This window comes from Ananas comosus, linkage group 3 (assembly GCF_001540865.1).
Source record: "Ananas comosus cultivar F153 linkage group 3, ASM154086v1, whole genome shotgun sequence".
NCBI classification, from domain to species: domain Eukaryota; kingdom Viridiplantae; phylum Streptophyta; class Magnoliopsida; order Poales; family Bromeliaceae; genus Ananas; species Ananas comosus.
The window spans coordinates 5,758,317-5,785,954 of record NC_033623.1 but is presented as its reverse complement, the minus strand read 5'-3'; the positions used below and the strand labels follow the sequence as shown (position 1 = coordinate 5,785,954).

Here is a 27,638-nt window from a genome sequence, read left to right as displayed (position 1 = left end):
TGTAAAATCGGACCATGCCATCACCTCCGGCACAATCATACCATTGGAAACGACCTATTGGGTCATCTGAAATAGAGTCTGATTCACATCTGAAGCCACCCTCAAGGTAAAGCCTCAAAATAAAACACTGGCTATTATTCAGTTAAGTGAATAGCACTAGTCACTGAACACCTTTGATAAAAAAAAATTTTTCCCAAAATTAAGCCAATAATTTTAAAATTAAAATACCTGAAAACACCACTGGAAAGCACCAGATTATACCATAAAAATCAGTCCTCATACAAGAAAAGAAAGAACCATTAGAAAGATAAAATTTCGGACACACGACAAGAAGAAAAAGAAAATATTGTAACAATAGTCAAAACCCAAAATACCAAATTTTATTACATTATAACTAATTTCTAAATTAGACTAAATTACAAAAAACCCTTCAGTTTATACCCCTTTTTTTCAATTTTCTTTCCTAACTTTTAATAACCTACATTTTTGCCCCCAATAAAATTTTAGAAATATTTTTAGAGGGATACGATGTTAATGGAGATGGCAAAATAACTAAATTACCTTTACTTCTTCTTTAAGAAAAAAAATTTTTAATATATTTTTTTTATTTTGAATGATATTTTCAGCATAAATTATAAGAAATAGACGGAATAATGATGAAATCTGACATATGGGGACTAAATGCAACAACCTGAAGTATTGAGAGAGTAAAATATAAACTTTTGAAAGTTAGAAAGAAAAAGTGAAAAATAAAATATTTATAAATGTGTTTTCTATAATATAGCCCTAAAATTACAATGCTATATTTGTAGTCATCAACATACAATCTTAATCTAAACCAAATCTTGTAATTTTAGAATTTTTCTATTTCGAACATATTTAAAAAGGCCTTAAACCATATATCTAATTTTTAGGAACCTATTCCATATGAGAAATCTTAAAAATTAGAAAACAAATATCTAAAATAAACTAATAAAAATAATAATTTAGAATCTGAATAAATGAACTACTCTAATCTAAATAATTGAATAGTTATCTGAAAATAAATACTAACTAAAAAATAAGATCAACTAATCTAATCTAATTTAAAAGCAAAAACAATGAACTCAATCAATTTAAATCGATAAACCATATCAGGTCGAGTAGTTATGCATCATTTGCTTCCACTGTGTAGGATATCATTCTCAGGATATCGTTCTCGAGATAAGTTGGATTTACAAAGTGATAAAAAATAACCAACTGTGCAGAATAAAGTGGTGCAACCCAGCTATGGATAGAACTAGGACCGGGCCTAAACAGGTTCGGCCCGATAGGCCATATATGGGCCGGGTTTTAGGTATCAAAATTATAACTTTAGATTTAGGCCGGGCTTAGAAATTTATATCCGAAAAAAAAAATTGGACCTATCTAGACATGTCGAAACCCAGTCCGAGCCCGACCTGAAAGCCCGACACGATAGTTATCAAAATAAAAAATTTAGTTATATATATATATATATATATATATATATATATAGTTGAGCTAGAATACTTGTAAAAGTATTATGTGAGTGGTGCTTTTGAGTTTTTAGCCATTGATGGAGAGAATGAGGTTGAGAATGATGGTGGTAGGTGTATAGGATGGAATACTATATTGATTCGCAAGGACTATTAATAACTAATGACGTCGATCAATGCTAAAAACCTAATAGCTCATGGAAGAGTTAATACTTGTAAAAGTATCAGCTCAATTATATATATGATATAAAAAAAAAAAAAAAAAAAAAAAAAATAAAAAAAAAAAAAAAAAAAAAAAAAAATTCATATTATATATTATACTAATATATATACTATCTATATATATATATATATAATATAATATTTATGGGTCCGCTACTATACTATATATACGATCGTCCTCGGACTCATCAGTTGTTTTCGATGATAGACGCTTTCGAATCGATGATACCACACCGTAAACATTATTTACATCCTTCTAAACTTCTAGAAATTCACTTTATAATTTTTTGACATCAATTTACCTTCACGATCAATAGTCACAAATTGGACAATTTTAAGTCGGTATCAATCACTTGCTATTTAACGGTATAAAAAATCGGAATTTGTTGAATTTTATGATAGAAAATTTTATTCCTACATAAATAAAGATCACCTAACTCCGATCTTGAATTGAAGATCCGATCATTGCCCTTTTTAAGAACGTCGTTCGATTTTGACCGTTCATTTTATGTCTCTCCTATCTATATCTACATTAGATTTCGAAAATTTACAAATTCATTTTCTTAAGAAGTTTCAAAAAACTCTATATCATAACTTTAACAGAGGATCGCCGATTCGAAGCTCGCATCATTGAAAACAACTTATCGAGTATGACGGCTCCAATTACTCATAATAGTTATAGATCCATGCCTATATATATACTACTATATAGAGTATATATATATAATATATAGTATATAATATTATATATATATCATATATATATATATATAATTCTATAAGGATAAATGATATATATATGTATATAGTGTTATTAAGAATATATATTTATATATAGGGTTAATTTTATACAGATCCCTACAAATATAGTGAATGTCAAATATATTCCTACAAAGTTCAATGTTTATATGTTGTCCCTACAAAAGTTCTAATATTTTCAAATATATCCCTATGGTTTGTTACAGTTAGAGAACCGTTTATATTTTCAATTTTGTTATCACAAATATATCTATTCAAAAGCCATAACAATATAATATAAGAGGGGTAAAAATGTCAAAAAACTAATCAAGGTTAAATATTTAACCTATGGTTAACTAAATTTTTCTAACGGATTCTAACGGTATAGACATATTTGAAAATATCAAGATTTTAGCAGGAACAACAAATGAAAGTTGAACATTGTATGGATATATTTGCTATTCATTATATTTGCAGAGACCCATGTGAAATTAAGCTTAATATATATGATGATATGTTATAAATATAACTATATATTTAGTTTCCATTTGAGGATATATTATAAATAATATTATTTTATACAATTATATATATCTATAAGTAAAAATATATAATACGTATTATTTTACATAGTTATATACATATAACTTAACCTTATATATATAATATATATTATTTATTGTATGACCCGACCCCAGCCCGGCCCAGTTCCACCCCTAAGCCCAACATCTGCATATCGAACAACCTCTATCATCAATGTCTCTAGGTTGGTGTTGACGTAAGAATGATTGAGAAGTCGGTGAGGCTTCATAAGGATTAATATTAAGGAGGAAAGTAATTTCGATGCAATTTGAAGCTCAGGTACGGAGGACTCATATTGTTGGAGCAAATGAGGATAATTCGATTTGTAATCTTAGCTCTTCAACATGCTCATCTACCTCAGCTTCATGGTTTAATTGCATATGCTCACTATCTAACATGGTCACATTTAGAACTTCTTTGTAATCAGATGGTACGGATGGAACTAGATCAAAATTATTAACTCCCAACCGTGCTACAGGCGGCGTACTCTGTTTGATAAATCAGGATCAACAGTTGAACTTTTAATTGAATTTATCGATACTCGTGCCTGACCTTATTCATCCATTGAAAATCATCTTTAATAATTTTAGCATCATCTTCATTATTTTTTAACATTTTTTCTTGTTCCTTCAAAAATATTTTGTTAAAATCAAAATGAGATATTTATATGTCTATACCACCATCTCAAAACATCTAGTATTTTCACTAAATATTATTTTTTTCCTTTCAAAATATGACTTCTAATTATATAACTATTCCTCAAACTCCACTCTCTTATCATACTTCTCAAAAACTCTTTTAAGACATTTTTTTACATTCATGATGATTTTATTTTTAACTCTCCATTTCTTTTTTTTCCCTCCACACGTTTTTTTTCACCTTTTCTTCACTCCACTCTTTTTCTTATTATACTTTTTCTCTTTTTTTTTCTTTTTTTTTTTTTTTTTTTTTCAATGCTCACCATGTTTTCTTCCACCAGCCCAAAATTTTCGACCAAACGAAACCATCAAATAGCCTAAAGATCTAATACCAAATTTGATACATGATGGAATGTAGGAACCTACGCTTGAGAGGTCTACAAAATATGATTTATAATTTATTTTAAAAGCTTTTGAATTTCTAAAAAATTTGAAAATACTTTTGAATATTTTTAATTTTTTAAAATTTTTCAAAATTAAAAAGAAAGAAATTATGAAAATTACGAAATTAAAAAAATTCAAAAAAGTAAGATAAAAATAAGAAAATATAATCATGACTCACTCCAAAACCAAAGTCGCTTCAGAACTGGACTCACTCCTGTGCGATGCATTCGCGAAGGAGAAAAAAAAACATCATTACCAAAACATTTGTTTTCATTATAGATTCATAAATTTATATTCATAATCTTTATGCCTTATTTACACTTTCTTTTATTTTATCTATAGCCAACTTCGAATTTAATCATATCCTAAATAATCAACTAAAAAACATTATCCACAAATTAACTGAAGAATAAGAATATGAAAAATAAATATTAACTAAAAAAATAAGATCAACTACTCTAATCTGATTTAAAAACAAAAATAATAAACTCAATCGACTTAAAAAGATCAACCAAATCAGGTTGGGCAGTTCTGCATTGTTGCTATGTGGTGTCCACATTGGCGAGTCTTAATTTAACCCGTTTCACATAAAATGTGGATTAAGGTTATCCTAATAAGTTAAGCATAAGGATGGATTATATGTTTCTTATTAGTTAAGAAACGCATTTCCTAATGAATATCTATTATGGATATCCTAATCTTAATTCCTATGTAAGATTCAGGATATTTTAGAGGATTCCGTTATTCTATAAATACGTCCCCATTTCTCTTCTGTATCATACAATCTAATTTAATCTAAGAGAATTTACGATCAATCTTCCCTCTCTTTTCTCTCTCTAGGATTTCCACCTACGAGTCTTGGAGAGTGGACATAGAAGAGAACTCTGGTAGCTCTCTTCGATTGGCGTCCGTCGCATCCGATTTGCACCCCATTCGTATTCGATGTATTTGATCTGTAACGCGAGGCGTAGGCGCGGGAGAAGCCGAGATACGTGGGAAATCTAGAAGCATCGAGATCAGGACGATCCAAGCAAGCTAGTAAAATAAGCAATCCGATCCGATTCCGGTTCCGATTCCTAGATTCGTTGGCTATCCAGTTTGTAAGTTTCCGCTGCCCTCGAATTTTCAACAATTGGAGAAGAATCACACTCTAAGTCTTAATCAGTGCCATAAAACGGATAAAGATAAGAAGTAAATGAGTAGGGTTCTTATGCGAGTATAGTTGGCAACTTGATGTACGCTATGATGTGTAGTCGGCCTGACATTTGCTTCACTGTTGGTTTAGTAAAGTCATTTCCGGAGCAACCCAGGATCCATTCATTGGTAAGCGATGAAGAGAATTCTTTGATATTTAAAAGAAACCGGTGATCTCGTCCTCTACTTGTAAGCTAGGGACTTGAGATTGAAAGAATATAGCGATGCTGATTGGGGCGGTGATTGAGATGAGCACAGGTCCACTTCAAGCTATGTATTTATGCTTGGATGTGGGGTAATTTTCTGGTGCGGTAAGAAGTAGAGCTGCATTGCCTTATCTACCATAGAAGCAGTGTAAGGTACCGGACTTCTAAAACTATTAAGTTACGGTGTACATTCGATTGGAGAGCCATTAGAATGGTTTCGGTAAGGTCCCGGTGAGTTCCGGAAGCATTCGGGCGTTTTTGGTACGCGTAGGCGCTAAAACAGAGCCGAAAGGCCATGCTGGGCCGTGAGCTAAATTCAGCATTAGCGAGGATGGAAAGATGATGAAAACATGTTTGAAAACATGTTTGGAGAGTCTCGGTTCGATTTGAGACGAATCGGAGGTCAAACGAACGAAAACGAACGAAAACGAAGCGAAATCGGACGAAGCTGAAAATTAGCTAAGTCTGGGCTGGAGGTCTCTCTGGGACCGGTCCCAGGCAAAGAGACCGGTTTCTCAGGGACCGGTCCCTCATGTAGAGATCGGTCCCCGAATTCCGAAAATGCCTAATTCGGGCTGTTGCAAGAGAGGCATTGTAGAGGGGCTTATTTGCATTTTATGCATGGGTTAAGTGTATAGAAGAGGAAATTAGGTCTTCCTCTCTTCTCCCTCACCCGTTTAGCCCCAGACGTGTCACTCTCTCTCTCTAAACGAAATAGAATGAGAGGAAGAAGAAGAGGAAGGAGAAGGAGAAAAAAAAGAAGAAGAAGGAGAAGAAGATCAAGAAAGGGATCCACGTCATCTCCTTCCCCTTCCTTGTGTTTGTAGAAGCTTGGAGATGTAAGCTTTGTTACCCTCTCATGGTAGATCTCTAGAAATAGGTCTAAATGCTCTAGAAGTGAATTTAGTAGGCTTCTTTGATGCTAGATAGATGTTTATTGCATGAATCGGAGATCGATTTGGGGTATTTTGCAATAGTAGCACCTAGGGCATCAAAAATGAAATTTTTGTAAATAGATTGGTTTGATCTCAAATAACCCTCTGTAAACCTAATTGATAGGTAACGAAACACGTTGGCGAAGACGGTTCGGCAATCCGACGAGCCGTTACGAAGATATTGAAGAAACGGACGCTTGGCGCTTCGTTTTCACCTGGAAGGCCGAGGCGACGTCCATAAATCGTGAAATCGGGTCCCGAGCATCGTAACAGCGAGACGAAGATCATTAGCACTTGAAACGGCGAAGCGACGTGCTCTTGGAGAGCAACTGTGAGATCGGGCCCAAACGGGTGCCGAGTGCCGCGGGAGGCCGATTGCAAGTGTCGACGGACAATCGGAACGCGAATTGAGGTGGGTTGTGTTTACCGAAGCGACTAGATCGCCCTTTATGTCTAAGATGATTAAGAATCCATGTTGATGCATATGAATGTAAATGAGGCATATAGATGATGCATATAAATGTAAATAAAGCATGTGGTTGATTCATGTAGCTAATGCATGTTAATAATATGATGCAAATGCTAAGTAGATCCATGTAAAATGATATGATATAGAATACATGCTAGTGATAATGCAAGTGATATGTATGTGTGCATTGGAATGTATGCTAGGTGCATGTAACATCATGTGAGCATGTTAGATAAGATGCATGTGCATATGGACTCGATATGACAAATAGGATATCAAGTAGATCGAGTGGCATTAACCTAGTGTTAATAAACATAGGTCGAACATAGATGACATTGAACCTAGTGTTGTTGAACCTAGGATAAATAACGAGTGGCATCTAACCTAGTGTTAAAGAACATAGGTTGAGTATGAACCTAGAGTCGGGATCTAGGTGTGTGGCATCTAACCTAGTGTTAAAGAACATAGGTTGAGAACTGAACCTAGAGTTAAGGTAAACCTAGGTTGTGAAATTGAGGCATTAGACCTAGAGTCAGTTGGACCTAGGGTGGAAAGTGCATTGGACCTAGATAGGTCAATAGTATAGGGTTGGATATGGACCCTTGACTTGTGAAGTCGATTCCGGAATCCCAGTACTTGTGAACTCAATAGTTCTTGGACCGCGGGTGTATGCGGCGATGTTCCTCTCCCACCGGAAAGAACTTTGAGGATTATGACTAAGCAAGAACAAAGAGCGCTAGGGTGTACGCGGCATGTTCCTCTCCCTATCGGGGATCTTGGCTATGGGTGTACGCGGCTATGTTTCCTCTCCCACTAGCGGATCCCTGACCACGGTGCACGGACCTTCGGGCGGACCGTTGGGCGATGTGGTTCTTGGCTTGCAGGCTGAGGTGCATGCGACAGGATCCTTCACCTCGAGCCGGGCAGAGCGCGGATTATCCGCTGTTGATTGACTCGAGGCCGAGTCGGGTGGCTAGCTGGAATAAGGTAGATAGAACCTTGAGGGCTAGTGGTAAATGTGATAAACCTAGGGTAGTAGAAACCTTAGAGTTGGACGACATGAGCTAAGATTAGCAAGATTGATTGTAGAATCAATAATTCTACTGGTTGTTGCATATATTCATGTTGCATATATTCCTGTTGCATATAGCATGGCATCATTGCAGTTGTGAGGCAAAGCAAGGTAAAGTTAGTTGCATGTTTATGATATACATATCTATTTGTTTATTGGACTAACTTGTATTTGCCTCCCTTGGACCTGTTGGTCGAGCTCCTCCCTTGGGTGGCCGTACCCACTGGGAACCATGGAGTTGGTTCTCACCCCACGTTGTTTTGGGGTTTTATAGGTTTGCACGTGAGCGGCGCGGCGGCGCGAGGCAAGGGCGTAGCTCCATAGATAGCGCACTACCCCCAGAGACCAGAGCTAGCAGTACCCCGTCAGCGTAGCTTAGGGGTATAGAAAATGAAAGGAACAAAATGTATTAAACTTGTAATATCTATGATGTAATAATTTAGATTGTATTTGAAAGTCTAATGTAAAAAGATTGGTGGTTGGGATGTAAAGCATATAAATGTGAATGTATGTAATAGCATAGGATGTGTTATGTTGTTGATACCTTTCCATTTGCAATCTTGATTGATATCTGTTCTTGGTTGGAACCCGTGTAATGTACATTGTTTGGATTGCGACGCCTAGAACGTACAGGGAAGACTCTGTCCGCGTACAGGGGAAACCCCGGTCCGTTCGGCGGTCTGTCGTCGGCGCCGCGACTCGGTCCAAATTGGCGGTTGGTCGCGGGGCGTGACAAGCGGAGTATGTTGCTTGTGCAGCGGCCGTTTAGAAGGTTGTTTGGCTTAGAAGATTTCTCCAGCACCTCTACATTGTGACTCAAATTGATGAGATGTTCTCTAATAGCATGGCTGCCCTGGAGTATGTGAAGGACCCCAAGTATCATGGCAGGACCAAGCATATAGATATCCATTTTCACAACATTCGAGACATGATTAGGCTATACTAAGTCATTCCTAGATACATCTTCGTCACTAGGATGGTAACTGATCCGTTGACCAAGCCGATAGCTAGGAATATGTTCCAGACCCGTGGTAGAAGTTTGGATCTTCTTAGGTTTTGATATATGGATATTATTTTATACCCTACGTTTTCTTAATGAAAATATATTTTTTTTCCTTCTAATATGATTAAATAATTGATACTAGTATGCACATATTCGATAAGGTAGCAGGCTCAGATCAACCCACTCACACGGAGATCTCCCTGCCACCTATGTGGTGAGAAGGATAAGAGTAGATAATAATATTAAACTTGAGTAGTTGTAATATGATTACTTTGTTCATATACGTTATGAATGAAGTGTTGATATAATTTAAAAATCGTCTTAATTAGCTTAAGATGAGACTCTAAATAGTTGGATATGAAAGTTTTTCTATGAAATTTCATATCGAGCCTGTATAGTAGCCAAACCTAAGTGTTCAGGTTAGAGAGATGACTTGAGTTATGGTTAGATACCTAAGTAGTATATAGACCAAAGTTCACATGGCGTTTTTAGAGCGTGACACGACTCATTGAGTGGGAGCTCCGCCATAGCATATATCATACTGTATATTTGTTGACCAATTAGTAAAGTGACATAAGTTCTTCACTCCATGTCATTGTGTGAGCACTAACCCTTTTATGCTCTCGACTTAAAACTACGTTATAAAGTGGAGGTCGAAAATAACTAACTTAGCGTGTATCTCAGGGTCATTAGAAAATACGATCTCGCGGAGCATATCTAATAAAGTGCTTGAACCGATACAGATTAATGTGAGGGGCTGAAGAAGATGTTTCGATAACACACCACATAAGTTTTGTGACTCATTGCCCGAACGATTATCTCGGTTGTGTTACCTGAGATAATTATGAGTACAAGAAATAATTATGCAGTCAAACCCTGTCATTACAGGAGAGGGATTGTGATACTTGATCCGATGTGTGTTGAAACATCTAAGGCATAGACAACTTAAGATAGTGATGTGCTATGTTAGTTAGGTGGTAACTTAATATAGCACTCTTGCATGTGTTTCTTTCCTCAAGTCGCACGCTCCATTACCCGTATGAAGAGAAGAATGAGTGAGAGAGAATTGGCCAATGTGGCCAAGTGGGAGATTATTGCTATATGGCGTGTCCACATTGGCGGGTCTTAATTTAACCTGATCCACAAAAAATGTGAATTGGGATTTATACTAATAAGTTAAGGATAAAGATGGATCATACGTTTCTTATTAGTTAAGAAACATATCTCCTAGTGAATATCTATTATGAATATCCTGATCATGATCTCTATGTGAGATTCAGGATATTTTAGAGAGTTCCGTTATTCTATAAATACGTCCTTTTAGGATATTTTAGGGGGTTCCATTATTCTATAAATACGTTCTTTTTTCTTTCCCGTATCATACGATCTAATTCGATCTAAGATAATCTACAATCAATCGTTCTTCTCTCTCTTCTTTCTCTCTGGATTTCCACTTACGTTCCTGGGTTCTTGGAGTGTGGACATAAAAGAGAACTCTGGTAGCCCTCTTCGATTGGCATCCGCCGCATCCAATTTTTACCCCATCAGTATCCGACACATCCGATTCGTGACGCAAGGCATAGGCGTGGGAGAAGCCGAGATACGTGGAAGATCGAGAAGCATCGAGACCGAGACGATCCAAGCAAGCTAGTAAAACGAGCAATCCGATCCGATTTCTAGAAACGTTGGCTGTCCAGTTTGTAAGTTTTCGCTGCCATCGAATTTCCAACATGCATCATCAAATCTGCCCAAGTCAAATCCACAATCGTTACCATCAACTTGTTGCCACCGAATGACATTGACAAGAGCGTTGCCATCAATTCCTGATGAATTGATCATCTTGACACCTGTCACCTACACCCCGCCCCTCCTTGTCTCCCCCACGATCCCACCCAGATACAATGCTTTCCTCTTGGGGGCCAATGTCGCTAAGCTGCTATTTTTGGGGGCTGAGGGATGAAGCCGGGGCCTTGTCGCTATAAACTAAGTTAGGTTTGAAAAGTTTGTACGTCTAAAGCCTACACGCCGATAATATTGGATGATCTCAAGACCAAGAATCAACCCGGTGAAGTTAACATATACGGACAATGCCATGGCAATCAACTGCTAGCACGAGCAACCCATGGCTCATCTCACATTGGGCCCATTTACACTCCTTAAGTAGCCTTCTTTCTATTTAGTTAGATTGCAAGTTCAAACAAAACTGAATCACTGTTAGCATAATACAGCATGGCCTAGAATGAACTGAAAAGGTCACAGAAGCAATCGTCTTGCCTCAGCATAATAGCATACCATGCAGTTGTAGGCAATTATGAAATCTGAAATTTTGATCAACTTAATTGGTAAACCAACAACTTTAATATTACTTGGTAACTAATCGAATCTGTGGGAAAAAATGTTGGAAGACTAGATATGAAGTGTTTTTTGAGCATAGTGACCAAAACATGATGAAGCAAAAAGATTATTTTGCAGTAGTTTCAAAAAAAAAAATAAAAATAAAAAAAATAAAAAAAATCAAGTACAAAGGATAAAGTCAATTGTCATTTCTAATAGCAGGGAATAACTTGGATATAAATTGAAGAATATGAAACAGGTAGTGCTGTCAACTGAAGAACATGGTGGTTTAAAATTAGAGAATCAACCATTCCTTCCGTAAAATCTTAAGCTTCTAAATGAACAGTTTATAATGTTTCATAACAAACACCAGTATATGAACCCTCGCATCATCTAAGCGAAGCAAAATGTTCAATCCATCCCAGAAGTAGAACCCTACCATGAAGAGAAAGCATAATTCAATCCATTTCCTCACCACAAACAAAGTTAGCCAAAAACCTATACTCTGCCTACATATATTATTATATTATATAACATTAAACCTGCACTCTGTAATGACAGTGAACAAGGTAAACATCACAGTAACTACACAAGATTACTACTTGGTAAAGGAATTGATAAGCAAAGCAATTCAGATAGACAGAACCTAGGCATTTCACTGCTCCTATCTCCCTTTACTATAGCATATTTTACAATAAAACCCCTGAAATTTCTACGATTCCTATGAAAAGTGTTTCTTTTACAACGTAAACAAACGCCATACCTCCGATTGAGATATCCCACTACCCGGAGCTCACGGCCCTGGCTCCTCTGCAGCCCCCACCCGGCTGCAATCCAACGGCTGAGCTCCTTCGCCACCGCCGCCGTCTTGATCACCAAGCCCACCGCGTCGACGCCCTTCCTCACGGCCGAATCGATCTGCAGCCCCACGAACCCTTCCAGAACCTTCGCGAAGTTCTTGGAGACCTCGTACCCATACTTCACGATCCCGAATCCGAGAAGCTCATCGGCGTGGAGCGGCGACGAGGCGGCGTATCTGAGGAGATTGGCGGCGCCCAAGCAAGCCCTCAGCCGCTTCGCGGCGGGGACGCCGGGGGCCGGCCCGGCAGGGTTGAGGCGGCTGCAGGCGGCCTTATAGCCCTTAAGGAGGATCTTGGAGGCGAGGAGGAGGGAGGAGGGGGAAGGGGAGCGGAGGCCTCTGGTGCCCTTGATGGCGCCATCCGCGACCTTCACGGCGGTGGCGAGGGGCTTAAGGGATCGGGGACGGGTGAAGAAGAGAAACCCTAACCCTAACCCTAACCCTAACCCTAACCCTAATCCGAGGCCTAGAGTCGGTGAAGAGAAGGAGCCGAGCTCTTTCTCTTCGTCGTCGTCCAACTCCAATTGATAAGAGGAGCCGTTAGCCGTGAGCATCGCAGGGCGTCGAACACTACAGTGTTGGTGTTCTGGGAATTTGAGCCTCCTTGAGTAGCGTTATTGAAGATTCTGGAGTCTCCCAAATGAATGGATCCGGTCCAATGGACCATTATGGGACCGATGGGTTTAATTCCTATTGAGCTGCACCATCAATCGGCAGCATTTGCCGGACGACACAGCACTTCCATTTTGATGTTTTCTTTTGGGTGTTTGAGCAGCCTCTCTGATTAATTTTATTGAAGAGTCTAGACTCAATTGAATGGGTCCGGCCCAATGGACGATGGCGGGACCAATGGGCTGGGCACGCGATATGGAAATTAGGCCGAAACAAGTTATGTCATATTTCATGCATAAAAAATAAATAAATAAACGGTTTTTTTTTTTTTTTTTTTTTTTTTTTTTTTTTTTTTTTTTTTTTTTTTTTTTTTTCCGGAAAACACAAGGCTATATGTATCATAAGCATTTTTTTTTTTTGCAAAAAAATTTTACTAGTTTTACGTTTTTGCAAAATTGCACTGTTTTTTATTTTTGCAGATTTAGATCAAAATTTTTAAAACTGACCCAAATTACCTCTGTGCCTTAAACACAAGGTTATCTCCCCTTCTTCAGCCCCTTCCTTGTGTGCCATATCTCCACCTCCCAAGCAACCTCAAATGCGCTCATCCCACCTCTACTGCCTCCAAACCAATTTCGTCATCGTGTCCGCATCGTGAACTCTTACGAACGAGAAAATTAAATAAGGCGAATTTGTCCTACTCATCGTCGTGGCCACTCAACGTTTATCTGATGGAGACGAAGGTGGCAAAGGAGGAGGGTGACGATCGTTAGTTAAGAAAATTTCCGAAGCATGTTCACAGTAAGAGTGGCCGACGGCGACAAGATGGTGGTGTTAGTAAGAGAAAAAAATATCTGGTGGACGACGAGATGTTGCACTATTCATTAAAAAGTTACATTATTCGAACATATTTTACATTATTTAACTAGAAAGTTGCACCCTTTTATAGTTTAATCTATGTATCAAATAGTATAATTTTTTTCCTAAATAATGCAATATTATTCAAACAGTACAACTTTTTTTAAAATAGTGTAATATCGCGTCATCCGCCAAAATTTTCTCTCTCACTATCACTACTACTTCGCCACCGTGGCCACGTTCGCAAACCAACTCGCGAACATGTTTTAGAAGTATTCTAAATCAATGATCATTGCCCTCGTCCTCCACCACTCTATCTCTATCTTCGGCAATGCTCTGAGCAACATCACTCTCGTCTATCTGCAGCAACCTCAAACAACGGCCACCACTTCAAAGTGAGTCAAACTTTGTTATCGTCCTTCGCTAGTGCGCAAGGTAGAGAAGGAGCATGGGAGCAACAGTGGGGCTGTGGAGAAGGATTGAGAAGAAGTGGGAGGAGAAAAAGAGCAAGGATAGAAAAAATAGGGGCATTTTGGTTATTTAAAAAGAAAAAATTTGGATTGAATTTACAAAAATGAAAAAAGTGGCACACTTTTGAAAAATCACAAAACTAGTGAATTTTTTTTTTACGAAAAGGCTAGAAAACTTCTAATAATGACAGTGTGATATCTAAACAAACATCGGTACCATCAAATGTAATCTAAATTAATTGAACTTTATGCAAAGTAAAATTCATGCTTGTATGATATTATCTATTTAGTGATCAAGTAGTCACAAATGTACATTATATTAGCCATTCAAATTTATCAATTTTATAATTTGCTTAAATGGTGGGAAAATAATGTTAATAAATTACAAATTTTGATTTCTAGAAAATGCAAATGCTTCCAATCATGCTTAGTAGTGGCAATTATTAATTCAGATGCTCTATCTTTAGAAACCAATAGAGGTAATTGATCCTATTTACTACAAAGGGTGTATTTAGTTTATGGAATTTTAAATTTTCATCTATTATAATGACAGAATTATTTCTTGTTGAAATTATTTTTGGTACATATCTTAGAATATACATAAATTTTTCTATATTTAATTCAACACAAAAATTATTTGATTATATCGATAAAATAACCACAATATCCTTTTTTGTAAGGACTAATACTATATATCATTTTACACTAAATTAATCATATAAAAATCATAACTATTGGAATATAAAATCTATATATATTCCTAAATTTAGGGGATTTCATAACTTTATTTATCTCTTATACTAAATTTAAATTTTGGGATAGATATAAAATTTGTACAAGAGTGTTTGTCTTTTTAAATCAAATTCTTCGAAAAATTTTACTAAGGAGGGAGGTGGTTTTTAAATACCATGTTTTAAGGGATTATAAAATTAAACGAAAATTTTTTATTCTTACTATGTTAAATTTCTATGATAAAACAAACTTAAGATTTCATAATTCCAACATCCCATTTGGAGGCATCTTGTTTGGTTCCTTGGAAAAGCGAGGGAAAATAATTTCGAGAAAAAAAAATTTCATGGAAAACCTCTTTTTCAGTTTTCCCTTCGTTTGGTTCCAAAATTACTAGCTTTTTGGGAAAGCTTCTTTTCAAATTTATAGGTGTTAGGGCCAATAATGGCCCGTCACGTGACATATTGGTGCATGATTCAGCCCAAACTTATAGGAACCAAGATAAAAGGGGGTTTTGGTGTGCATCGGGAGTACTAGCAAAATAATTGAGTAACCGCAAAGCATAACTGCAAGCGGTTATATGCGGTTTTGATTGGCTTGAAGTAGCCTGAAGAAGAAGGGAAGTGGTCGATCATGAATGGAACAATAATTGATTAACAAGGGCGGATTATAAATAGGCGAATAACGCCCAAAAGATAGGTCTTTTTCCCGAGAGTAGAAGACCACCTTTATTTTCTCTGTATTTTTTTAGCACTTTCTAGGAGTAGTTTACTTGTAATCTTTTTTCTTTCCCGCATTTACTGTTTTTTCTAGGAGTAGTTCTATATTAGAACTCCAGAGTCTGTATGCCCTTAGGCAGACTCGTCCTTTGTACAAGTTTTCACATTTAACTTCAATATATAAAAGACATTCGGCTTTTTCAAGCGACCAATCACTGTGCATCCTATCCACTTCGGCTCATTCGGCCGAATCCTTTCTACAGTAGGGTTTCTCGAACTCGGCTAATCTGATCCCTCATCAGCCGAATCGCTTGATCTTTCGGAGGGCGCAAACTTCGAGGGTCACCACGCAAGGCTAGATTTAATTCTCGCACGTTTCCCAAGGAAAGCCTTTGACCAGGGTCAACGGCTGAGGAATTCGGTCCAAAGTAATTTTTGGCACACCCGGTGGGACACGTACTATAGGTAAATTTCTTCTCTTACAAGAACTAATGGCTAATGATAATGCCATGAACTTGCGCAATAGGGTCGTTCCTCGAAATTCCGGAAACGATCAAGCTAGTAATTCCGATAATGTAGGTGAACGCTAAGTAGTCTTACCGGTCGAAGGTGAGGCTAGTGGTCAATCCGACCAACAAGAGCCAAGTCTGGCTCAAGCGCTTGGACAAATGACGCGGGTCCTACAAGTGTTGGACCAAAATAGTCATAGAAGTTGTCACGCCCCGTGCCCCGCCTATTTGGTCGGGTTCGGGCACGCCAACAGACCGCTGAACGGACAGAGTTTTTCCTGTACATTCTAGGCGTCGTAATCAATACAATACAAGAGATTCCAACTAGGAACAGTATTCAACATACAGATTGCATAAGGAAGTATCAAAAATATAAAACAACTAGCTATTACAAGCATTCTTACATCACATTCAAATTTTTTACAATTAACTTCCAAATACAATCTAGTTATTACGAATTTGTTACAACTTTGTTCCTTGTCTTTAAACCACTAGCTAGACTGACATGGGATACCGCTATCTCTGGTTTCGGGGTAGGGCCGCTATCTATGGAGCTACGCCCTTTCCTCGCGCCGCCGCACTGCTTGCGTGTGAATCTGTACCCCCGAAAATAATACGGGGATGAGAACTATTATCCATAGTTCCCAGTGGGTACGGCCACCCAAGGGAGAAGCTCGACCCACCAGGTCTAAGGAGGCACTGCAATCATGTTAGTCCAAAAACATCCACAGATATTATTATGCCTCACAACATGCAATATGAATATTATGCAACTATGCGATTAACTAGTAGATCCATCGATACTACTTTCAATTCTACTATCTTTAGCTCATGTCCTGTAAGGACTGAGATTTTTGCAGTGTAGCTAAACTCTCAGTTGGCGATGTTTTTGTGTGTAATTTAATTACAAAAGCACTCGTCAAGTTTCGGGCGAAAACGAGTTAAAACGGAAATTCTACGCGATTTCCAAGTTTCACTTAAAGTGAATAGTAACTCGATTTTCCGGAGAAGCCGCGGTGAGAAGTTGGCTTCTGGCTCGTACCGGACTCTGTTCATAGCAGTCCAATAGCTCGTTTCGATCGGTTCAGCCGTCCTGGAACCAATGACGCTGACGTATTTTGAGTTTGACGCACGGATTTCGAGAAAATCCAAAAATACATATTTTATATGTATTTATGTGTGTTTCCTCTTATTCGAAGAAGGTTGGATTTTGTCGTGAATCCGTGGTCGATCAAGATGAAACGAAATCGCAGCTTTATTGTCTCCGTCGTGTGGATCGCACTAGTGCGAACCGTTCGCGAAATCTGACAGACGATCTGCGGAGATGCGCGCGTTGATCGAGGAGAGGTCGGTAGTGGCAAAACGGTATTTTCGCAAAAGTCGCGATATTTTATGTACCATTTCGCGTGAGATCGCAGGTAGAGGTGTTTTAGCGCGTTTTACACGTGCTGTGAGGGACTCGGATTGTAATTCTGATGTTTGGGAGACCTTTTTGCATGTTGCACCTTACTTATATAGGCTTTTTAGGTTTTTACCTAGCTAACGTAACCCTAGCCTTGCCCTAGCCCCTAGCCGCCTCCTACCTCTTCCCTGCACTTGCGCTGCGCTGCCCCTGGCCGCCGCCGGATTAAGCCTCGGCGGCCAACCATGCGGCAGCACCACTCTCCATCTTCTTCCCTCTCTTCTCTCTTCCTCTCCTTCTCTCGGGTTGTGTTGGAGGCCCGAGACTGCCGACCTCGGACCTCCGCCAGTGTCGCCCGTGCCCGGCGAGCATCCCCGCGACCGCCCGCGTCGCCTAGCGCCGCCGCTGCCGCCCTGGCTGGTTTGCCTCCTAGGACAAGGCTCGGCCGAGCGAGTTCCAGTAGCTTCCCTCGAGCCGCCACGCCTGAGGTCGCTCCGCGGCCTTCTACCGTGTCCCACCGACCTTCCCGGCCGGTCGCCGCCGCCCTTCGGATCGCCGCGACGCCCTGAACCTGGGCGCCGCCGCCCAAGTCTGCAGACCGAGCTAGCTCGAGCGACAGCGCCCGACCACGGGCCGCCGCCGCTATCGCCCGCACCTTCCTCCTCCTCCTCCGGCCTCTGAGGACCTGCCACCGTCGTTCCCAAGGAGCCCGGCCGCCGCCGTGGCGTAGCTTCGCTGGACTCGAGCTTTATCTGTGCGGGCTGGGTTGGTTCTGCCGCCGCCACCGCCGCCGCTCCTCGCCGCCGAATGAGGTGAGCATCGCGTTCCTCACCTCCCCTTACCCAGATCTGGCTCCGCGCGTGCCGCGTGCCGCCGGAAGCCGGCCGGAGCAACCTTGCTCCGGCCAAGTCGAAATAGGCTTATTTGAGTGGGTTTATTGTTCTGAGCTTCCTGAGCCTCCCGATCTCTGCGGAAGGGAGCACGATGATCTTTCTGATCATCGCGCTCACCTTAGATTCTGCCGGGGAGACTCCGTTCCGCCGTTTCAGCGTGTCGACCCTATCGAGCCTGTTTGGCTGCTGTTTTTGAGTTTGCGCACGCTTATCCGGCGATCCGAGGTGTCCTGATGCCTCCGGAGGTGAGCACGGTGATCGTTGGTCAGTGCTGATCACAGTGCTCACCTCACTTTGGATCAACAGTGTCGGTTAGCCCTGTTTGGCGCGATCTTTCCCGACTGGCGCTGTTCGCTGAACCTTCGGGTTGCTCCGCGGCTTCCACAGCGAGCCGTTGTGCTTAGATCATGAGCACGGCCCTCCGGTACGTCGAGACCTGTCAGTACGTGTCTCTGCCTGTACTTCAGAAGTCCTCGGTTTGCGTGAACAGCCGCTTGATCGCTCAAATTACATAAAATGATGAGATTTTATGTATTAGAGTCTTTTATGCATTTGTGCTTTGCGTGGCTACTGTGGCAGCTGTGTGGAGTTTTGTAATGACCGTTGGACTGATTGTCCATGGTCCGTTAGCTTTCGCGGATCGGTAGATCGATTTCGTGCGTTTTTCGGCGAAATTCGCCGAAAGAACCGCGGTTTCGATTCGGACTTCTTTCGACGGTAATTTGGTTGCTTCGGTGTTTTGTCGCTGAGCCTTGTTGCTGGTCACCATCATCATTTTGTGTGGTTCGATGATGATGGGTGAGCGACGGGGGTTCCGGTGTCGAAATAGACACTTCCGGAAACCCGGATTCGTACATCGGGCGATAATTGTGTAGGGGTGTTATCTTGTGTTGTTGCCAAAAACATCCAAATTGGAGTATTTTGGGGCAGCAGGTGACTCGTGACACGAGTCGGTGAGTTTCGGACACTTGGTGGGTCCCGACGCGCGTCCGGTGTGGTTTTCGACTTCGGCCGAGTTACCGGTAATCGTATGGGAAACCGATCTTTGTGGAGTCGTTTGTGGTTGTGGATACTGTGATTATTAGTTGTGGGTTAGATAACTAACCCGGTGGACCCTCTATAGGTCCTCGTCGATATTATTTTGCAGTCAGGAGACAGACGCGACATCCGAACAGGTGTACTTCGATCCGACGTCGGTACAGTGGTGCACGCTTGGTGACGGTTTCTTACCCTTACTCTTCTGTTGTTACTATCGCATAGATATATTGAGCCTTGCACCCTTGTTTATTCCGTTATACTCTACTCATTGTTTGCATGCTTAGTATCCTGAGTAGAGTAGAGTAGTTCTATCTACATGCGTATCTGTTGAACCTAGTTGGTTGTTGTTGCATTCTGTATCTGTTGACCTAGTTGGTCTGTTGTTTGATTCAGTATCTGTTTGACCTAGTTGGTTGGTTGTGCATTCCGCATCTGTTGACCTGGTTTGTCGGTTCTCGTACTTCGTATCAGGGACCTTGTGGTCAGTTGGACTCTGTGGACCTTAGGGTCAGGCAACACATTCAACTCTCTTGTCATGTGTTTCGATTCTGGTTCTGATTCGTGGTTTGGCGTTAATTGCTACGCCACTTGTTTCTGGCTTCGGCCTAGGCACCGACTTCAGTCGGTTTTGTATTGAGCATACCAGCATGACTTAGTCACAGCACTTGGGGGTATTCACGACACCGGGTCGGTTTGGCCACCGACCGGATGTGTGCTTATCCGGATGGGTCGTCCTGTAGGGCGGGTGAATCAGGTCGGTGCAGTTCAGTGACAGGCAGCGCTTGAGGTTTGCGGACCAATATAGCAGGCATCAGATTGGGTACAGTTTTGGTTTGGTTACCTTGAGGCATACTTGGCTTTGCATTCCTTACAGTAGCAGTATTGTTTATTACTTCTTCTTTATCTGTTATAGCTACTGTAGTTCTTTATATCAGCATCAGTATTTGTTTACCATATTGTTATATATCTCTTCCTGATCCGGTGAGTACTCCTCGCCTTCATCGGCTTGCGGTACCCACTGGGAGGGGAGACATGTTTACATGTTCTCACATCCCCCACTATTTTTCAGGTATCGCCGGCGGTGAGAGTTGAGACGAGACGTGAGACACGTTCGTAGTGGTCGCTAGAGCTTCCGACCCACGTTATTCGGTTTAGTTTCTACCCTTACTGTCCTGTTGATATAGCTTAGATAGTTTATATGGTTCAGTCAGCTGATCTTTATGATTGTTTGAATGTTGATATCTGGTTTTGGTAGATCTGTGGATGTTTTCGTTATTTATGCATGTGAACTGAGGTTTGTGAATTTGGATGTTGATTTTATGGATATCAGATTTTCTTATTTACATATCGTGGTTTTCTACCCCTCGAGGTAGCTGGTTTTCAAAACAGAGTTTTCTTGTGGGAAACAGTTTTAAAAAGATTTTCAAATGGTTTTTCATGATGAATGAATTAGAGTTTAAAAACAAAAGCTTCCGTGTGGGGAGCACTTTTAAGTAGGATGATTGTTGTACTGTGCATTGCATCATCCAGCGCCTGAGGAGTGCTTAGAGGCATGCATCATTTCTAAGGATTGTTAGTTGTATGAAAATGCATATCATGAATTGGTTGTTAATTGGTAAATGTAGGTTGTGGTTGTGATCCTGTTGTATCCGTTGGTACGCCGTGCAAATACAAAGGAGACTCTGCCCGAGTGGACAAAGGAACTTTGTATTTGTGGCGGGTCTGTACGTCACGTGGGCTAGGTTGGAAAAAAAAAAAATGGCATCTTCCGCGACTCTGAGTTTTCAAAATGGTAATGGCTTTTAAAATCGGCCCCGGGGCGTGACATGTCCACTAGCCTCTAAGGTTTCTACTACCTTAGTTTCACAATTCAAGTTCAACTTGCTTCTAAGGTCTCTATTACCTTAGCTTTTGCCTTTATCACTAGCTTTTAAGGTTTCTACCACCTTAACCAAGCTATCCACTCGATTCGGCCTCGAGTCAATCATCCGTGGATTACCACCGCCCACTGGCTGCTCAACAGCCCACCGCACCCTATGACTTAGCCCCTTAGCGGCGAAATCGTCACACACGCTGAACATAGGCTCAAGTAACATGGCGGCATAATGTACAAACCGGCTTAACCATCTGGCGGCGAAATCGTCGCACACGCCGAACAATGGTTCAAGCCTCCGGATGGTGAACTCTGCGCACTCACCCAATTTCCCTTGGTATCAATCTCGGCGGCGAAATCGTCGCACACGCCCTAGCCTTGATACCGAGGTCACCACAAGTTCTGGGATTTCGAAATCTACTTTCACATCTCAAGGGTCCGTCTCCAACCCTATGCTGTCGACCTATCTAGGTTCGACCCAGAACATCCTAGTGGCTGTTACTACTATAGTCAACAACCTAGGTTCAATCATGCTAGATTCTAAGTTATCTCTACCTAGATCTCAACTTCTAGGTTTACCTGTTCAACCTATGTTTGCTAACACTAGGTTCAATGTCATTCATGTTCAACCTATGTTCACGACACTAGGTTAAATGCCACTCGATCTACTTGACATTCTACTTGTCCATTTCGAGTAATATAGCCCACATGCTCTTGTTTTCCAATGTCAACTTCTCTAATCAACCTAGAGTTATCGACCAAGTTCATATGCCACCTAGCATGCCTTACGATATATAATCATGCATTTCACTTAGCATTACTACTTTAGGCCAACATGCATTCTTTTAGCACTTTGCGTTATGTCATTATGCATTCTCCTAGCATTTATCACATGCATCCATCTAGCATTTCTATAACATGCCCATCATGCATTCATCTAGCATTTTCCTCAACATATCAATATGCATATCTCAATGGTAGGTAATAAACATCAAGCATAATAAGGTTCATGCATCCATATTATCTTATGCAACCTACCACTACACATGATGCATCAATAATAAACTTCATTTTGCTTCGACATGAAAGCGAGCTAGACATTTCGGTGAGCACAACCCACCTCGATTCGCTCTCCGATTGTTTGTAGTCACTTGCAATCGGCCTCCCGCGGCACACGCCGCCCGGCTCGACCCGATCTTGCAATTAGTCACCAACCATGCATCAATTCGTTGCTCCGGATTTTATAGTTCTATAACTTGTTGCCACGATGCTCGGGATCCGTTCTCGTAATTTTTGGACGTCGCCTCGGCCCTCCAAGCGGAAACGAAGCCAAAACGTCCATTTCTTCAAGATCTCCGCGTAGGCTCGACGAATCGCCAAACCAACTTCGCCAACCCGTCAGAATACCTAGCAATTAAGTTTACATAGGGTCAATTTAGATCAAACCCTCATATATACCAAAATCCTATTTGGAACCCTAGGTTGCTACACTTGCAAGAATACCCCATTTAAACTTTAGATTCAAGCAATTAGCAACCCATTAGCATCTAAGGGTTCAACCAAATCCATTTCTAGAGCTTAGAATTCAATCCCTAGAATTCTACCATGGATGATCCAAAAGCTTACCTCAACAAACTCCTCCAATGGTGAGGAAAAAGGTGAGAAGAAGAAGCTCCACCTTCTTGCTTCAATCTCCTCCAAATACCTCTCCTCTTGCCTTCCTTGATGAGAGAGAGAGAATGAGAGAGCTTTAGAGAGAGAGAGGGGATTATTGTTAGGTTTAGAGTGGAGAGAAATGAGAGGAGACAAGTCCCACCCTCTCATATACACTCTACACAGGCAGTTTTGCAAATAAGCCCCTCAACTCAACAATTAGTGCACAGCCCTCGCAGGGCATTTTCGGGCCACGGGGACCGGTCCTTGCTTTAGGGACCGGATCCTAGAGGACCGGTCCTTGGCTGAGGGACCGGACCCTATAGGTCCAGAAAAATCAACCTTTTAGGACTTAGCCAAATTTCAGCCTTTTTCAGCTTTTGGTCCGTTTTCGCTCGTTTTCGCTCGTATGGCCTCCGATTCATCTCAAATCGTACCGAGACCCCCAATACATGTTTTCGAGCGCGTTTAAACCATTTTTTCATCTACGCTAATGCCAGATTTAGTTCACGGCACAACATAGCCTTTCGGGTTCCGTTTCGCGCCCGACGCATACCGAAAATGCCCGAATGCTCCTGGACTTCACCGGAACCATTCTAATAACTTCTCTAACCTAGCATACCCTGTAACTTCATAATTTTAGAAGTTCGATATGCTACAGAAGTACTGCTCGTTTAGATGCAGTACTGGCCACAATCACGGCCTCTAATAAGAATATTGCCCGAATAGGACAATTATTTACTCGAAACGAGCAGCCTGTAACAGGTCTACAAGGTCCTGTAGTTGCACCGGTATTACAAAATCCTGTAACACCGGTGAGTGATCAGTCTCAACACCAGGGGGCACCTTTTCAATTGGCTTATCCGACCTACTAGTGTAAATACCGATCAGCAATTGGAGATAGCCTGGGGGTTACCTCCTCCACCGCCAATGGCAACATATTAGCCCCAAAATGTAGGGGTTAGGGCTGGGGGGCACGCCCCGAATATGCAAGGGGTTAACCTACGGCGCAGAATTTCGAATTACCACCAGGATTGAATCCAGTTCAAGCACAGGTACATGTTCTCTTACAAGGGAACAACAATAAAATTTATGCTCAAATTGAAGAAGCCATCCGAAATACTTTCGGAGTTGGAGTAAGGCCGGCAATGCGGCCTGTGTTTAGATCACCTTATCCTGCAAATATAGATATAGAACATCCCTATCCGGCAAATTGGAAAATACCGAAATTTAATAAATTTTCTAGCGACGAGACCGAAAATAAGGTCGAACACGTCGCGCGGTTTACGGCACAATGCCGAGAAGCCGCTGCAGATCCTTTCTTGAAGCTTAGGTTGTTTAATACTTCGTTAACCAAGACTGCATTCACTTGGTATACGAGTCTATAGGCCAATTCTGTCCAAGATTGGGACGAATTGGAAAGAAAATTTCATGAGCAGTTTTACAGATTAAAGCCAGAACTTTCAGTTGCTAATCTAGCTCAGTTCGGGCAAAGAATAGGAGAATCGGTTGAAGAATATTTGAACCGATTCAAAACGGCAAGGAGCCGTTGTTTTGTAAGAATGCCAGAATCTGAATTTGCCAAAATGGCATTTAATGGCTTACATTTCAAAATTAAAGATCATTTTGAGGACAAGTATTTTCATAATCCTTTCAAATTGGGAGTTCGGATTGCTCAATATGAGCAATTCAGAAAAGAAAATAGTGAAGATCAGCCTAGATGGAGCCGAAGTAAATAATGGAGTAAAGAAAAAGAGAAAAATATTTTTTTTCTTGAAGAATCTTCGGCTCAAGATGAGTTGAACATGTCTGAAGAAACAAAAGATTCAACTGATGAAGCCAAAATATATGTGGCTGAGATGGTAAAAAATCGTCAGCCATATAAGTGTTCTTTATTAAAACCTGCCAAATCCAGCAAAGCGAAAGCGCAAGTGGCAGCCAATACTTCGTTTGATGTGTCAAAAATAGATCTGATTTTCGATCGGTTGTTAAAAGACGGACGGATTCAGCTTCAGGTGTCACACCCGGGCCCGAGCGGAAGCCTACCCGGCGCGTGCCTAGACCCGGCGTATGCACAAGGCTCCCGTGGTGCACACAAGACGTCTACAATAAAGCATTCAATAGAAATTGTGAGAATAAATTCCTATCATGATAATCAGAGCATAAGTACTAAACTAAGCAATATAAACCACATTTACTAAAGGTTAAAACAAGTTGATACCATAAAGAGAGCCCTCACCCGCCCGTGGCAGGCTCTGAAACGAAAACAATAAATACATGGGGGTGAGAACTATTAAACAATAGTTTTCAGTGGATAAGTCGCTAAGAAACGCAAATTACACCACTAGGTCAACTGAGGCAAAAGTAGAAATACTAACATTATAGCATGGTTACTTCCAAGAATTAAAGGAATTCGTAAACTACTATGCCTCCAATTATGTATAATATTAACATGTATGAACTACTCTATCACATGTATAATCATAACAAAATGACTAATGTATATATGTCCAAATGTTGTGCACTATCTAGAAGTAAAGTTCAACATTAAGTTTGATTATGTTACCCAATCTAACAAGGACTTACACAAGGTATAGTCCTGACTTGCGCCGTCCCTAATGACCCCGTGGTAGTGTAACACACTGGATCTTCAAAAATTGCGAGGTTCAAGTGTTTGATCTGTGTTCTGAGCTTTACCAGATATTCGGGAGGGTCGTAGACAGTGTTCCAACCTTTGGCTCGCATCTCGAGAATTGAGGTTTAAAGCTTGTACCAAAATCCAAAAAGATGGATTGTTGGTCCTGCTCACGAGTCAGCCTCAGCCAGGCTGTGTACCGGTACAGCCTTGATGGTTGTACCGATACACCTTGATGGTTGTACCGGTACACTATGGGTTTTCTGTCAACCCAAGACTCGGGTTGGGCTGTTTCGTAGGAAGTGTACCGGTATACTTTTCAGTGTACCTGTACATAATGCAGACTGTACTGCTTTCGGGGAGAGGTGTATTTGCAATTGTTGCAACATCTTTAAATACCACCCCAGCCCCCTTAGCTGCTCTTTTGAGCCCTTAGCCTGAGGAGACAAGGTAAGAACTCCCCCTCTTGAGTTCTTTTCCATTTTTGATGGATTTTTGTGGGTTTTGATCTCCTCACCTTTGCTCTTCTTTGCTTCTTGTTGGATTCCTCCATGGGAGAAGCTTGGATTTCGGGATTGGAGCTTGTTTGAGGATCAACCTTCAACCCTAGAGGACTCTAGGCTTGGTTTGGAGCTTTCAAGAGGTAAGAAACAAGTTTCTTTCCTCTAGATTTGCATTTTGTTGCTTTATGTTAGTTGAAACCCTAGATTTTGAGATTTAGGGTTAGATTTGGGGATTCTTGATTAGAGGCTTCTAGAACCTAATTGATTGGTTTAGAACCTTGGTTTAAGTTGGCCTTGAAGGACTCTAACTCCTATTTGGAGATCGAGAGAGTTTCCTTCGCGTTCGGTAAGTTTTCACCCTTTTCTTGAGTTGCTTAATGATCGATTACTTGGGTGTTCGTAAGGTTCGTTTAACTCTCTTTTCTATACCTTTAGGGTACTAGGAGAGTGGTGGACACCTTCGTCGGAGCAAATGAAGGGTTTCGATTAGCTTCGGTGGGTTTGACTTCATTGGAATAGGAGAAAGATCAAACACTCGAATCTTGCGATTTGCTAAGATCCAGTGTATTACAGGTACATACGTATTAAAATATCTTTCTTACTTATGCCAAATTTATGCTAAGTAGAAGTAGCTTATGGTAGTAAGCATTCATGTTTAATTACCAGTTGCATTTACTGCTTTTATTATACTCATACACTGACCTTCTTTTTGTAGCTTTTGGGCCTCGTGGCGCAGTTCACTGAAGTCAGTAATTATCCACTGGGAATTATTTTTAATAGTTCTCACGCCCCCGTTTTGTGGTTTTCGTTTCAGAGCCTTCTGCACCGGCGGAGGCACGGGATCGCGGCAAGGGGATCGCCTAGTTAGTTAGCCGCGGAGCTTGCTTTCTCCTAGGTGGTTTTTTTTTCTCTTCCTTTTTGTAGTTGAGAGAGGGAGAGGTTTTGTATCCATGTATAGAGACCACCCATGTACTCTTTACTTTTAGCACTTGTATTTGGAGATTTTCTTTGTACTACATTATATTTTACCTAGTGTGATTTCAGCTTTATACTTCTTACCTGGATGTAGAAATTAGACTTTTATCATGCTCTGATACTCCTAGTTGTCTTTTATTACCGCTTTATTTATTGTTGTTTTTAGATGCCTTATATGTTTTAGACTTATGGCGAGTCTGGGCACGCGCCGGGCGGGCTTCCGCTGGGTCCCGGGGCGTGACACGTTCGAAGCAAGCTTGAAGTGCAAATGGCCTTATGATGCTGCTGCTGCCAGAAATTCTGCAATTGCAGAATTTGTAGTGTGTACCTCAGTGAGGTATAGGTGAGTACCTCAGTGAGGTACCAGCCTGAAAGAAAAAAATCAGTAGAAGGGCTGCAATGCAAATTTTCAGTTTTGGAGGGTTAAAGTGAAAATTGTTTATTCTTATCACTTAGCCAGGTTACTTATGTTAGATGTATGCCCTAAAAGCCAACCAGGCCGGCACATGTATTCTTTTTAGGACATAAATTTGTATTTGACTTTAAAATATTATGAATAAATTTGGGTTATTATTTC

The 27,638-nt window shown here is 40.7% G+C and overlaps 1 protein-coding gene across 1 annotated transcript; it reads right to left on the bottom strand.

Annotated features, from left to right (window-relative positions):
• Positions 11,551-12,945, bottom strand: LOC109707238. The gene is made up of 2 exons (XM_020228376.1): positions 12,097-12,945; positions 11,551-11,768 (listed from the first exon to the last, which is right to left on the bottom strand). The coding sequence occupies exons 1-2, from the start codon at positions 12,744-12,746 to the stop codon at positions 11,723-11,725; spliced, it is 696 nt and encodes a 231-aa protein (XP_020083965.1). The 5' UTR covers positions 12,747-12,945; the 3' UTR covers positions 11,551-11,722.